The 15,125-nt window shown below is 42.0% G+C and overlaps 2 protein-coding genes across 2 annotated transcripts; both read left to right on the plus strand.

Annotated features, from left to right (window-relative positions):
• Positions 1-206: 206 nt before the first annotated feature.
• mis18bp1 (MIS18 binding protein 1) lies at positions 207-7,015 on the plus strand. The gene is made up of 16 exons (XM_061083027.1): positions 207-909; positions 998-1,129; positions 1,322-1,659; positions 1,842-1,915; positions 2,027-2,148; positions 2,281-2,362; positions 2,708-2,814; positions 3,538-3,704; positions 3,814-3,883; positions 3,968-4,703; positions 4,799-4,977; positions 5,554-5,693; positions 5,789-5,931; positions 6,025-6,112; positions 6,224-6,278; positions 6,573-7,015. The coding sequence occupies exons 1-16, from the start codon at positions 207-209 to the stop codon at positions 6,671-6,673; spliced, it is 3,237 nt and encodes a 1,078-aa protein (XP_060939010.1). The 3' UTR covers positions 6,674-7,015.
• Positions 7,016-7,874: 859 nt separating this feature from the next.
• Positions 7,875-14,936, plus strand: tpp1 (tripeptidyl peptidase I). Its single transcript, XM_061082243.1, has 13 exons — positions 7,875-7,932; positions 8,343-8,417; positions 9,224-9,363; positions 9,451-9,601; positions 10,384-10,505; positions 10,635-10,798; positions 10,889-11,087; positions 11,184-11,372; positions 12,072-12,144; positions 12,321-12,441; positions 12,519-12,680; positions 12,805-12,930; positions 13,554-14,936. Exons 1-13 carry the CDS (start codon positions 7,922-7,924, stop codon positions 13,692-13,694), a joined length of 1,674 nt encoding a protein of 557 aa, XP_060938226.1. The 5' UTR covers positions 7,875-7,921; the 3' UTR covers positions 13,695-14,936.
• Positions 14,937-15,125: the final 189 nt, after the last annotated feature.

Consider the following 15,125-nt stretch of genomic DNA (forward strand, 5'->3'; position numbering starts at 1 on the left):
ATTAAACCAGGCAAAAAAAACAACTAAATTAGAACCTTGTTCACATAGGCGGAAATGACGTGGTTGTTTTGAAGCGCGTCACAGGATTTTAGTCAAAAGCGGCAGTGGTGGGGACATTTGAATCTCGGGGGTTAGCAGCTAGCAGTTAGCATTCTGCGTGTACTGCACTGGATGTGTACTAATCTGTAAAGTCGTTGTCGGACGCAATGGCTTCATTCCATCATTTACTACAACACGAGAAGCCGCGGTTTGAATCTCCCGCCAAAGTGTTTGCCAAACTAAAATCTAAAGTTCAGAGAGAAAGGTTGTACGCGACGGATTCGCCGTGCAACGTCAGAGAGAAACATGGACGAGAGTTCAGCCGAGAGGAGAACTTCCGCCTGGCCGAGGAGCTCAAGGAGAACCACACTCCCGGGTTCTTCCGCAGCGAAGTCCAAGCTCTGACCCTGTCGCCCATTTCCACTCCTCAGAAAGACTTCGGCTACTCGGTATCAAACGACGCGATCCCTCAGGTGGCCGAGACGGGACACGCCTTTATGTTCGGAAACCAACACACGCCGACAAAGAGGGGTTTCCTGGAGTCCACAGCGGTGTCTCCCTCCCTGCCCCGAGCAAAGACTCAGCCTCCGGTGGACCGCTGTGGGAGAGGTGTGTATGAGGAGGACCCCCGCCGCAGTCTGGTGTCCCCTTCCGATATGTTTTCCCCCCAGGGGAAGAGGCTCAGGAAGAGGAAGTGGGAGCAGCAGGAGTTCAACAAGGTCAGCAGCAGAAAGGAGGTCGGTGCTGCTGTAAGGAGTCAGACAGACACTCACAGGGAGGACGAGGGGGACTTCCGAGGTTTCCCTGCTGAGGGGAACCAGGGGTCTCCTGCCCCCTTGTTCCCAGCGCCGAGACCCACCGCTATGAAACGTGAGATATCGATGCTGCTTTTTCTTGTGCCAATTGTTAAGGGAAGTAAAAGGAATCATGTCTCTTATGGTTTTGCTCTTCTGATCAGGTGCCTGTGTTATGATGGAAAGCTATCCTCCGATGTCGCCGGCCAAGCAGTTTGCTTACATGAAGGAGAGGGAAAACAAAAGGGAGCGTCGGATGGTTCCTGAAGTCAGCAGCAGCACCAGGGAACTCTTCAGTGAGTGTGTTATAAACTCAAATGACCCCTTAGTTAAGTGCATTGCTCCACCAAGGTCTTATCTTGTTAACAACACAGACGAACACACAACCTCCTTGGTGGAGGTAATAAAAGCATGTTTATTTACCTATGTTAGTCATAGTTTTTCACATAGCTTTGTTTATATTTATATGTACTCTTCTTTTTCTATAGGTACTCATTTCGATCAGGCCGGAGACTCTCCTCTCCACGCATCTCACGATATGGATGAAATTGAGGACACTGTTTTTTCAAGGGTTCCAGAAAGTGCAGTTCCTGATAGCTGCTCCAGAGACGAGTCTGCTGACAGCCAATCAGATCACACGGAGGATGCCCCCATCCCTGCCGCTAGGCCACAGCCAGTTTTGCTTGAAGACCCACTCGTACTTAATTCGCCAAAGATCTCCATCCCTAAGAAAAACCAGGCTGTGTTCAAGTGCAACAAAGGGCCCCAGCGCACACAACTCCCTAATATGAGTAGAAACTTGTCTACAGATAAAAACAATCCTAACGTAGGTTTGAACACAGTCTTATGTTGTATAACATGAAAAATCTGATGACTGATCACTCTTGTGTTTTCAGGCACCTTCTAGATTTTATTGTTAGATGACGTGTGCAATGGAAATAAGCTGAAGTGTGTCTTCTCTCAACAAGTTTTTACTGCTAATGAGGCTTGTGTTTTCCTCTTTTGCAGGATAGTGTCGTTTATCTTGAGAAATGGTTCTTGAGGAATAGTCAAAAGGGCCTGTTTCTTGATGGTATCCACACGTAAGTGTTTATATCATAACAATTAAATATTTTTTAAATGCTGAATCACTAAATAATCAAAATGTATCATCACTGATTTTATGGTTCATCTTGTTTTTCTTTCCCGCACAGCAAGAACAACGTGCCATGGAACAGTAACATCATTGACGACAGGGTTTCTAATACTGTGGTGAAGACCGTCTCTGGTAGGGTTTATGTTTTGGTTGGCAAGATGAACTTCATCGTCAACTCGGGTAAGTAGTTTTCACTGAGTTAAACATATTTTATCATGAAACCTGCGTATATCTATGCAGCTTTTATTTAAAGTATTGCATTGATGTTTGCTTCATATTACTTTTCTTTTATCTTTCACTTTTTGCCTGCAGGGTTTCCCAAATGGTTTATGAAGAAGTTTGTTAATGGTTTCCCTCCAAACTGGAAATCGCTTTATGAGAAGTCTCTGTCTGAGTAAGAAAACCTATTTAATTCCAAGACAACCGCCATACCATGATGATTTTAGTGATGGCGACATGAAGCTTCATGAAGCCTTGAAGCTTTCCATCCAATTGGTTCACTCATGGGCAGAAGCTTCATTTGCTCCACTGTGCCATCAAGTGGAAGATACCTGTCAAACAGGCAGACTGATTATAATGACACCATGGCTTTGGTGTGTGAAGCTTTGAATTGAATAAATGAATGAATGATGTTTGTGATGCCAATACATAAATTATGAACTTATCAATATGGTGTGTAATTAAGTGATTCATTAGGTTTTAATGACTAATAAGTGCTTGCAATGTTGTTTTGCTGCAGAGAAGCGGAGAGGTCCAGTGAAGGGAAATCCATCATGGCCAATCCAAAATCCGCTGCATCCTCCAATCAGTCTGCGAAGCGGAACATACAAAATAATTTCAAGACACGTGAGTACAAAACAGGGTTCCTCCGGTCATGAAAAAGTCATGGCATTGTCAAATGTTTATTTCCAGGCCTGGAAAAGTGCTTGAAAAAAATAAAATTCCAAAACCTTTGGAAAAGTCATGCAAATTTGTTATATTCATATTTTCATGTCGTTCATTTTACGCCACGTTTTAAAAAATTCTAATGCTTTAAAAAATAATTCACTCAAAATATAAGCAGGTATACGCTCTCATACTAACTGAAAAGTTTGTTGGGGAAAGCAGGCGGGATAATGCACTATGCCAGGGAAGTGTAGATTTAACCATAGCTACAAATGGAAAAGTACATGCCATGGGTTACAACAGACAAAGACCTCAATCAAACTATTGTCTCATTCATTTGGGTCATTGAAGGTATACTGTATGCTTTGGAATTGTCATTGTTAGCTTAAATACTAAATTGTCACTTTCATGTATACACTGAGATTTCACTAAATGTTTGATCATGGAAATTTGGTTTAAAGTTATTTAAAAGTCATGGAAATCCAATTGGTCAAAATGTGTATGAACCCTGACAAGATAAACACTTGTGCTAACACCCCAATAAACAGGAGCAACAGGTCCTTGTATCCATAAGTCTTCAGTCATTCACTGGGCAAAGGGATTTGCAAAATAACTCTTTATTTTCCCCATTTTAAACCGGTCAGACATGTTAAAGTAATTTTTCTATTACCCCCTGTTTTCCAGCTGCATCCTGTCCTCCTGCCATCTCCTCTTCCTCTTCTACCAGAACATCTCAAAGTGGTCGGGTGATAAAGCCACCTCTGGAGTATTGGAAAGGAGGAAGAGTCATTCTGGATGCACACATGAATGTTACCATTCATGAATGTTATGATACCTCCATCTGCATCCCTGTAAGCACCTCAAGTTGAGCCCACATGGGTTACATGATAATCCAGCCTGTATTTTTTTTTATTGGTAAGCCCGGTTATGGTGACAATGTTTAATTCCTGTATCTCACAGGAGGTTACTACAACAGTTTCTGTGAGGAAGTCACAGACGCCTGCCCGTGTGTTCCTGCCAAGCACTGAAGGTAAAGATAAGTGATATGATGTGGCTGTAGCAATGTGATATAATATGAGTTGCAGTCAAACAAACTGTTGTCTGTGTTTTCCAGGCAATACAAATCTAAGTGAAACATCCTGCGACGAAGAGGATAGGGCACCAGCGAGGAAGGTCAAGGCTCCGCCCCGCAAAAGCCAACGAGCCAAGAAACCCAGTCATCCAGCTGAACCTTCTGTGGAGGCAAGAAGCAATCCTGAGGTGTGGACTGGCAGAAGAACGAGGTCTCAAAGCAGGAGTCCACCCATGGACAATACGGTGTACTTGGACATTTTCCCTCAAAAGCAAAATAAGCCTGAAAAGGCTACAACACTGAGGCCGAAAAAACAGACGCATGAGACCAGCAGGCCGCCAGAGAGGAGGAGCAAACGTGATCTTAAAGCGTCCCCCGAATCTCCCACTGTTCATGAAGAAACATCCCAGCCACAGTTATCAGGTGACGACTTTCCAACTAAGAGAAATAATGACGGGAAAGGAGTGTGCGTGAAGAGTGGAGGTAAAGGTCGCAACAAGTCGCAGCCAAGCCGAGGTTCTCAGTCACTTCACTCTTCAGAGTCTTCTGAGGAGAGCGGGAAGGAACGGAGAAAGAGAGGAACTGCAACAAAAACAACAAAAACAGCGCAGACTAAACCTAAACAGAGCAAATGCACCACAATCTCCCCGCCCACGAAGCCGATGCCCAAGCCAACGCATTCCGGCAGGAGGCACAAGACGAACAAAGGCAGCACCAGAGCTCCACCAGAGCAAGATGAAGACGAGTGGACTGAGGCAGAGCTCATGCAGCTGCATGAGTATGTCTTTTTTTTTTCTTTGTGCAGTATTAGTGAAACGCAAATCTGAATCATAATCTCATTGATACCTGTGTTTGTATGCATTTGTTTTCCAGGGCCGTGGCCTACTATCCTAAGCACATAACTGGTTTCTGGGAAAAGGTGTCAAAGGTGGTAGGATCTCGTTCGTCAGAGGAGTGTCACAGCCAGCACACGTCTGAGGGAACATCGCAGACGCCTGCCAAGAAGGACAAGAAACCCAGGAAGGAAAAAGTGAAAGTGCCGAAAGATCCAGGTAGAGAAATGCCCCTGGTTTGGGTTTGTGTTGGGCAGCCTTTTGTTGGTAAAGGAGACAAATAAGCAGTGTAGTAGTTATGCAATACAGCAAAAGATGTATTGTGTCGCATTGTATAGAACAAAGTTATACTTTAAAATAACGTCTTTAAATTATATTTAGTATTGTATATATTTTTATTATATTTATTTCATTCATCAATTCATTTTTTATTGTCTAAATTAACCAATGAATCTTTTGGTGTTACAAAATGTCAGAAGGTTGTTTTGTAGGTATTTAAAAATATATTTTGTTCGGTAAAATATCAGAAATATATTTTGGTTTGTTATATTTTTTGCAATAAGTTCACTGAAGTTGATGATGATGTCGATGTCCAAAGTCAAGTTCTCTCAGTTTTTTTTCTGTTACAAATATCCAATGATACCAGAAGCCTAAGAAAAATAATTGGATGTAGCGAAAAGGAATGAAGTTATGACTAATCGTAACTTTTTATGTTCTAAACCTGTGAATAAAAAATATTCTGAACGTTTTTGAGAGGACATTCAGACTTTTAACAAGCCATCATTCTGCGTTCAGTTACAGACTGTCCCATCATTTCTGCTCGAGTTGGAACCTTGAGGAGAAAGCAGCAGGTGCGTCAGTTCATGGAGGACATGCCCACAGGGGACGTAGTGGACGTCTTCAGCTCCGCGTACATGGCGAACAAACGCTATGAGGTTTGTCTCTTTTCCGTGATGTCTCAATCTAATGATTAATGTCACTGTACAGAATGTAGGACTTCTTGTTCTCATGTGTCCGTCTCTGTGCACAGATCCCCTCCATGTGTCAGAGTGAGGAGCACGAGTTCACAATGTCGGACATGGATCCCCTGACCCCCAAGTCAAGTGTTTACCCTCAAGTGAAAACCCCTAAGTGCCTGCACATAGCAACTGACATGATCGGCTCTCCAGACAAGTGACTAATCTCTCTACAGCACGCTAGTAGTTCGTAAAAGTTGATCCATGTAAACAAAATATAACTAAACTTGTAATATTCTTGATTCTGAAGGGACAATGATGACAAATATGTGTATCAGTTCCAGAAGAGGATGAAGAAAAATCAGTTCAATGTCTGCAACCAGGCTCAATCTTCAAAGGTTATTACTTCACTGATTCACACAGGTCCACGACTGGGATTGTACTCTGGAAACACGTGGTTCAATGTGTTGTATTGGTAAAACATTCATTCTGGGTTGTGTTTCTTTCAGAAATACACATCCACGGCATCAACGAGACCAGCAATGAGACAATGTGGTAACACAGGTAAGTTTCACAGAAATGTAATGGTGATGAGTTTACACTGGTGTCATGGAAACGGGAGGCCAAAATAATAGAGACATATTACAATTCAAAAGCAATGGCCCTTCAGCAAATACCAGTTTGTAGTTCTTGTATTGACTTTGACCGGTAGAGGTTTTTAACTTGTATCTATCTTCACCATTTTCAGAAATTAGTAGAGCACATTCCAGAGGCTTTAACTGAAGGCAGTTTTTACTTCTCCATTGAAACATAAGTCTTGTTGCTTAAAATAATTTCTTCCTTTTCTTTTTTCACCAGAAAATGACACCTTTGTCGTTTGGGAGATGTTTCCAGAAAACAACGTGGCGGAGCCTGAAAGCGGTGAGGAAGAGGACTTTTATTTCTCAGACAGCAACTGATCGGAGTCGGAGCTGATGCATCATATCATCATAAAAGATCTCACCAGTGGATCAAATGTGAACAATGAAAACAGTTCCAGTTTCGCTCTTCTGTCTTTCACATGAAACAAGTGTGAATGTGTCTCTTTTAACATGTAAACTATACACTGTAAATATGTTGTTTTAACGTCTGAGCACCAACAGTCAGTGAAATTATTCCTTTAATAAACATTCTTAAATTTTTAGCTTATGGTTTATTTGTGTATATTACACATTGAGAAGAAAACAATAGTTTGTGTAGGCGGTTCACAATCTTTTCAGTTTGTGACCTCAAACAAAAAAAATGGATTTACTGTTCAAATATGAAAGACTTAAATAATTGAAGAATAAGTTGTATTTCACAAAAAATCTGAAATATGACTGAATAAAAAACTTTGTGCAACAAATGTGTAATTTCCTTCTCTCGTTTCTTTATCACTTTGTAGCCTCTGGATGATCGATCCATTTGTCTTAATGCTTCCAGAGCTGTGTTACTGCCGTTAGTGGATTCCACTTTAACCCAGATCTCTGGACAACATCTAGAACTTGCTACTGCCAGATGATTAATACAGATGTGACGATAATAATGTGTGCTGTGCAGTGGTCTGAGAGATTTGTTGAACCCAGCTGTCACAATCCTGGAGGATGAGGAGGGTCTTTCCTGCATCTTCTACCATGGCTGTGCGTTTAGAGGATATCACTCTCAGAGATTCACAAATTGGATTTGCACTGGATGAACAAGGATCATTTGTTGTAACTTGTTGGTCATGTTTCCGTAGAGTTGGGTTTGTTTTCCAAATTTATATCACAAACTATGATGTCAGAGAATCAACACAACACATGTACGAGTGATGTGGATCTTAAAACTTAATCTTAAAGAAAAGTTAACAGCATTAAGATTTAAAATGTAAGGTTTATTGTTGTATCAAGTCCATTGAGTTTGACCTGAGCAAAATAGGTTACATGTTTTTTTAATTCTATTTTCAGATGTAATAATTATCTTTTTTATTCATAGATGTTTTGTAAGTTTATATATGTCATATGTATAGATGGCATATTTTTGTTTAAAAAACGTGTATATTTTCATAGAAGGAGATAAAGTGTGTCGTGCACATAAAGTTCTATTTGGGTCGTGTTAAAAAACAGAGATCACGTGAGCGCTAGTCACATGACCGCTCGACCTCCTCCTCAGAGACACAGCAGCTGAGCTCAGAGGCAGCAGAGGACACGATGAACACAATGTGAGTGTTGTTTTTAAACACGATTTATTTGTTCTTATCGTTTCCCCTGGACACCCCGGGAAACAAAGGAAGTCCGGAAGCGTTTGACTCTTTTAACGTAGCTTCCGTTGTGTTGTTTCTGAGGTTTGTGATGACCTAGATCAGAACTAGCTGCTGATGCTAACATGGCAGGTTACAGTGTTCACACAAGCTTAAAGCTGCTGTCAGCAACACAGACTCTCTGTTGTTAGAGTGAGAAAACCTGTGTCTCTATGTGTGTGTGTATAGTGGTAAAAGTACGTTTAGTTTGAACTGCTGACTCTCACTCAGACTTTGGTTTCCATATAACTAACTGAAATTAGGTTTTGTTTTGACTATTCCGGCTTATGACCCGTTTTCTAACACAAACATGTTGTTTTTCCCTCCACCAGTTTGACCCTGTCCATCTCCTGGTTGTCCGTCTCACTGGTCTGGTGTGGATATCTGGAATATGACCAAGATGTCCTGTGAGCAAACGACTTCCTTATGTCTGTGTCATGGAGTGATTCATATCCATAAACTTTCTTTGTTCTTAGATACTCTAGATACGCAAAAAAGTACAATATAGGTCAATATGGAGGAGAGAGTGATGTTTGTCTGGAGGACTTTATATTGTTAATATTATTCACGGCAGGACAAAATATAAAAAAGGTCAATAGCATTAACTGTATGGCATGTAACATGAAATGGGTTATGGTCTGTATTTAAATGGTGCTTCTCTTATCTTGATGACAACTCAAAGTGCTTTACAGTGCATTAGTGCCATTTAACCATTGTCTCACACACACACACACACACACACACACACACACACATTCATACAGTGCATCAACATGCAGAGCTTTCTCTGTCACACATCATATACACTGCTTATCTTGTCCAAGGGGAAGGGGATTGAACTGACAACCTTCTGGTTAGCAGACAGACCCGCTCTACCGCCTGAGCCACAGCCTCCTAAATGTCAGACAAAATTAAAAAACTGTTAATATCATTAACTGAAGGATTATAAACCTGTTGGATAAAATAAGAAAAACTTGTGTGTTGATGCAAACATGTGAACTAAAGCTATAGTGTCCAGTTAATGGTTAGGAATCTTGCATGAAGCTTCATTTTGCAGTAGAATCTCCACAAGATGATTGTCTGCTCTAAGTTCAACAGGTTGCTCAGCTGCTAAATCTAATCAGGAGACAAAGAGTTGTTGTGACACTGTTGAGAAACATGGACGCCGCTCTGAGTGAAAGATCATTGTTCGATGTATTTCCTCTTTCTTCAGGATTCCAGAGGACTGGAGTCATGTCGGTCGGGTCGACCCTGCCGAGCAGCTGGAGCTGACCTTTGCCCTGAAGCAGCAGAACGTTCATCTGCTGGAGGAAGAACTCCGACTGGTGTCCGACCCTGACTCGGCTCAGTATGGTCAGTAATGCTATGTCTGTTTTTCATGAATCTTATCTTCTTTTTGAACTCCACACAGAGTGACACTTTCTGCTTGTGACTCCACAGGTAAACATCTCACCCTGGAGGAAGTTGCCTCCCTCGTGCGTCCGTCTGAGTTGACCCACAAGGTGGTGCGTCACTGGCTGCAGAGTCATGGGATTACAAGCTGCCTGACCGTTAGCACTCAGGACTTTTTGCAGTGCACGATGACTGCAGAGTAAGCACATTTTTTTCTGCTTACCTCACAATATGTTTCACTTGCTCTTGACACAGTTACAAGACAAAATGCACCTTTTCTGCTTCTGTGTGTGTGAATCATGCAGAGGCCGTGTTCTTCTCCTCTGAGCTTCTTCCTCATTCTGTGGTTTCATGGTTGAAATCAAAACACGTTTGAGCTGCAGCCTTCTGCAATTCTTACCCTAAACCAAAGCCATTTTCGTCTGAAACTCCAGAGAATGTCAGCACATTTAGGTGTGGACCTTTTCTGGAGCTTGCCTTTCACATATGAAGAACGCAGCAGGAGAATATAATAGACAAGACAATCTCCAGCATTTTCCTGGAGATTTTCAGACGAGGGGTGGGGTCTGGGTAGAGGAGGCAGGAGGAAGGACAAGACGTATAAATTCCGCTGCAGAAATCACATGTTTTTCTTTACAGCACATTGACACCAGCGTCTGGCCTAATTCACCAAAAGCTCTTCAATTTTTTGTTCGGTGTATGCTCACATGGGCTCACTTGGACATTTTACTGACATTTTGCCTTGAGGTGGATAGGAAAAGTTATGGAAATTGTACAGAACAGCTGACTCTGACATTTGCATTATCACATACAGCGCCTCCAGACTTCAGGAGAATGTCTGGAGTTCAGTGCATGTCTGAAAGCAGCTTTGGAGTCATATCAGTTTTTTTATGTAACAATGAGTTTCTTAAGCACATACAGATATGTCCTTGTTGCAGGAGTGGATATGTGATATGGTGTTTGTCTGGTTTGTGTATTCAGAGTTGCAGAGACGTTGCTTCCCGGAAGCAGGTTCCATCGTTACGTCAGAGAAGGACAATCTCTGGTGAGGTCGTCGGCTCCTTATTCTGTTCACGATGACATTCACCAGCACCTTGACTTTGGTGAGGATAATTTCTTTAGCTGTAACATGTTTGTCTGTCATCTAGAATCTTTGTATATTTAGATCAGGATATGTAATTATTAATGGGAAAAAAGTGACTGGGTGGAATGACTTCTTTTCCTTTCCACAGTTGGAGGGCTTCATCGCTTCCCTCCCAAAGGACAGGACCTCAGTAAACAGCGGTCTATTGGAGGGGTCCACCTTGGAGTGACTCCTGCCGTCTTGAGAGCTCGCTATAACCTCACAGCAGCTGATGTGGGAACAAGCCAGAACAACAGCCAGGCTGTAGCTCAGGTAGGTCCTGCTCATCCTCTAATTGAGTGTAAAATGTGCAAGAATTGGTTAAAACACAAGAACTTTGGTATTCCTGTTTGTTTCTGTTAGTTCTTGGAGCAGTATTATCACCCTGCAGACCTGGCTGAGTTCATGACCATGTATGGAGGAAGCTTCCAGCATCATTCTCAGGTGGATCGAGTTGTCGGCACCCAGGGAGGAGGCAAGGCCGGCATAGAGGCCAGTCTGGATGTGGAGTACATCATGAGCACGGGGGCGAACATCTCCACTTGGGTCTTCACCAACCCAGGTGTGTAGGAGAGGCTGCGTGTGCGTCTCGCCCCATATTCACACCGAATAACTGTAATTGAAGGTGAAATATCAACGTTTCATCTTCCTCCCTCAGGCCGTCAGGAGACTCAGGAGCCGTTCCTACAGTGGATGGTCCTGCTCAGCAACATGTCCGACCTGCCCTGGGTTCACACGATCAGCTATGGTGATGATGAAGACAGCCTGTCTACTGCCTACATGACGCGCATCAACACAGAGTTCATGAAGGCTGGTGTCAGGGGGATCTCTCTGCTCTTTGCTTCAGGTCAGTGATTTGTAGGGGGAGGGGGCAAGAACAAAGCTGTCATTTGTCTACATGTTAGTTTTTATTGAGTCAAATTCTAATTATGTGTCATTTGTCATCTTACAATGGCTGTGGTTTCTGGTAACCTTCAACACGGAGATATGTTTGCATCCCTGTTCATTTGTTTGTTGGTTTGTTTATAAGCATTATCATGAAACCTGGTGGAAGGATGTGGTTTAGGTCGGGGAAGAACCCATTCAAATGTAGGTGCAGATCCAGGAAACCTTTTTATCACTTTCTTTAACAATGAGAGATTTTCATGAAAAAATGTATGGCATATTTTGGAGTCTGATATTTATGAGTGTGAATAATTTGATACTGATCCCAAATAAAAATCCAGATCTAGTGAATTTAAATGTAGCTTCATTACTAGACTGTAAACTGTCTAGTTTTGTTTTCACTCTTGTGGTGAGATCAGTTCGGAACCAATTCCTGTTTCCACTGGTTCTAGACCACAATATGAGGAAGTTAAACTGTAAAGGCAGCTGATGTTACAAAAGGGACCTGTCTCCTTTCTGTGGCTTTGGCATTTTATTGCTATCTTAACATCTCACTCCCATGATGATGTCGTTTTACCTATTTCCATAACACAAAACGGTAATCAAACTAATTTAGATGAATGTTGCATCACTCATTTCTGTGCTATTGTGTCATGTTCAGGTGACAGTGGTGCTGGCTGTAAACATTTGGGGAAAGAACAAAACTCCTTCCGGCCCAGTTTCCCAGCTTCAAGGTAAATCATCAACTAGAACTGGACCTGCTCTACTTTCTTTTTATTATTCCTATCAGAATCTACAAACACATATGATAAGAAGTTTGAGAAAATAAAAAACTGGACAAAAATGTCTCGTAAATGTTTATAAAATGCACCAAACATCTAATACTTCCTATTCTGTTTCTTGTTCTCAGCCCGTACGTTACTACAGTGGGAGGAACCTCATTCAAGAACCCATTCAAGCTCACATATGAGGTCACCGATTACATCAGTGGAGGAGGCTTCAGCAACGTCTTCAAGATGCCCGACTACCAGGTAATGGATCATTAGCTCTTTTAATGCTAAGCTCTTACCGGCCGTGTTGTTTACGTCGTGTGTTTGTGTTCCCACAGGTCAGTGCAGTGGAGGGGTACCTGAAGACTGTAGCAGCAACCCTTCCCCCCCGGTCATACTACAACACCAGCGGCAGGGCCTATCCAGACATGGCTGCCCTGTCTGATAATTACTGGGTGGTCATCAACAGAGTGCCTGTCCCCTGGGTGTCTGGCACCTCGGTAAGAACACACCACACTGTCCTGAACAGAGAATTGACAGTGTGAGAGATTCAATGTGTACAGCCGTAACTATGCTGGGTCCATAACTTCATCACGTCTCTTCATGTGTTGATCGCTCCTCCAGGCGTCGACCCCGGTGGTCGGAGGTGTGCTGTCTCTCATCAATGATCAGCGCCTGCTGAAGGGCCTGCCTGCCCTGGGCTTCCTCAACCCTCGCCTCTACAAGCTCAAGGGACAGGCCCTTTTCGATGTAAGTTATTACAGTAGTAAAGTGTATATATAAAGTCACAGGTTACATGAAAAACAGGAAGACATTTAATGTTTTTCATGAACGTGGCTACAGAAAATGTCCCTACAGTGGGACTGAAGGCTCATTTTCTGCTGCCTCGGTGTACAAAGAGATGCGTCTGTTTCAAATGAGGTAACCGACGACATACTTCCGTGCTTTCTTTATGTCGGCAGACAACAAGAATGTTGACCATAGAGGAGGTCGTGGTAATATTCCCGTTAAGAAAGAGGAAAAAGCGACTGTTTCCTTGAGCTCCTTAATTGTTAAGCCATTGTTGAAATTCCTTCCTCTCGTCTCACAGTCGTCTCACTTGAATTACTTGCTACACTGCCCCACACAATCTCTGGTTGTAATGCTCCTTTTCCTTTCATCCAAATCCATAAGCTTTCATAAGACTTGTACAAATACAGACAAAATGAACTCGGCGCACATACAAAAGGCTCCACTAATTTCTGTACATGTGTCTGAGGTTAAGCATGTCAGGAATCACCTTACTATTCAGTGACGCATTTTGTGTAAAAGATGAAAACCTTTTTTTGCGGCTCATGGTTCGCTCTCTACGTGTTTTGCGGTCTTATCTCCAGGTGACTGAAGGCTGTCACCTGGGCTGCCTGGATGAGCAGGTTCAGGGGAAAGGTTTCTGTGCTGCTCCATCGTGGGACCCTGTCACAGGCTGGGGGACGCCAAACTACCCTGCACTGCTGGCTGCCCTGCTGGCTGAGTGAGCACGTGCAGTTCACCAGAGCAGGTACTGGACTCCCATCCTGACTTTTGACCAGGTGCCTGATGCCAAAGACTGCAGGGTGTGACAGAGGGAAACTACGCCTATCACTTTGGACTCTTGCCTCTTTTGCCATTTTTCTCACTTAAGGTTGTTTCTAAAAAATAATCATTATCACTTCTTTCAATTCAAGGATACACAACTCCTGCAACAGTGTATTTGTTTTCCTCAAAAGGCTTAAAGCTGTTACCTTGGACATTTTTAGGTCAGGGATGTGTTAGTTTAGTTTTTGTAAAGCTTCACTGCGGTTTTCTGCTGTTGAGTGCATTTTAACTGACCCAGATTTCTCAGTGAAACAAACCTGCAGGCAGATGCTTGTTCACAACAATCTTAGGCTTTAAATTCATGCTACTAATTTCTCAGCAATGGGAGGTTTTCTTCTGGCGCCAGAAATCAACTGATAAATGACGATCAGATTAAATCAGGTTCCTTTTAGATACTTAAGCTTATTTTTTGTGTTTGATGTCAATCAAATCTATAAATAACTGATGCAATGATTTCACCAGATCAAGATTTTTTCATATAGACACAGATTTGGTTTAGTGTAAAATCTGTTTTGCCTTGTCACTCTGCAGGGATAAGCAAATTTCAAATATCATATCAGTAAATGGATAGATCTGCATGCAATTTAAGAAAAGTCACTGTTGTATTTGCACTGTTAAGGAAGTATACTTCATGTTAGGACTTACAGGACCTTTTAAAACTTGATTTTACTTCGACTTGTTTATGGCTACAAACTGCACTGTAACTTGTGGGTTCTAATGATTCAGCAGTTCTGCCAACCAGCATCTTTGCACTCATTTAAACAAATCTTTTAATCCTGAAATGAGATGTTTTAAATGTGGGAGACTGCCTGTGCTCTGGTTTGAGAGTGAATGCATTTATTAAAGATGGATTTTTACTTGTACATGTCAGTTGATCCTGAGCTAAGTGTGTAAAAGCTGATCTGGAGTTTTTCTACCAGACGCCTGAAGAATGTTTGATCAGAAATTAATTGATTCAATTTAAAAGGAAACATTTCAATGCAAGTTCTGATGTTCCCTCCAGTTTCTAGAAAGAAATAAGGTGACAGTGTGTTTAAATTCATCCAAACGTCACTTTGAAGCTGCTACACCTATTTTAAAATGTGTTAAAAAATATCAACTGTATATTTGCAGAACACTGAAGAAATAAAGATTTGAGAATATTTCTCTGCTTCCTTGTTTTGTTTTCCATTTACAAATAATTTGCACAACCTCAAATAAAGGCCACACATTCTGTCAACATTTAACTGTAAATCAGACTTTGACTCAGGTTTGTTTAAAATTTTAAATTCTTATTGTATAAATAGTTTAAAGCCTTTTTTGAAAAGGAAACATTTATTCCAATATCACTA

This window comes from Limanda limanda, chromosome 12 (assembly GCF_963576545.1).
Source record: "Limanda limanda chromosome 12, fLimLim1.1, whole genome shotgun sequence".
In the NCBI taxonomy this organism is placed as follows: domain Eukaryota; kingdom Metazoa; phylum Chordata; class Actinopteri; order Pleuronectiformes; family Pleuronectidae; genus Limanda; species Limanda limanda.

Excerpts from the sequence above, each read along its gene's own strand:
- tpp1 (XM_061082243.1), top strand. Across the intron at positions 8,418-9,223 it reads GAATATGACCAAGATGTCCT|GATTCCAGAGGACTGGAGTC; the intron begins GTGAGCAAACGA and ends CTCTTTCTTCAG. Across the intron at positions 11,373-12,071 it reads CTCTCTGCTCTTTGCTTCAG|GTGACAGTGGTGCTGGCTGT; the intron begins GTCAGTGATTTG and ends TGTCATGTTCAG.
- mis18bp1 (XM_061083027.1), top strand. The coding sequence starts at position 207 with ATGGCTTCATTCCATCATTTACTACAACACGAGAAGCCGCGGTTTGAA. Across the intron at positions 2,815-3,537 it reads ACAAAATAATTTCAAGACAC|CTGCATCCTGTCCTCCTGCC; the intron begins GTGAGTACAAAA and ends CCTGTTTTCCAG. Across the intron at positions 3,884-3,967 it reads GTTCCTGCCAAGCACTGAAG|GCAATACAAATCTAAGTGAA; the intron begins GTAAAGATAAGT and ends TGTGTTTTCCAG.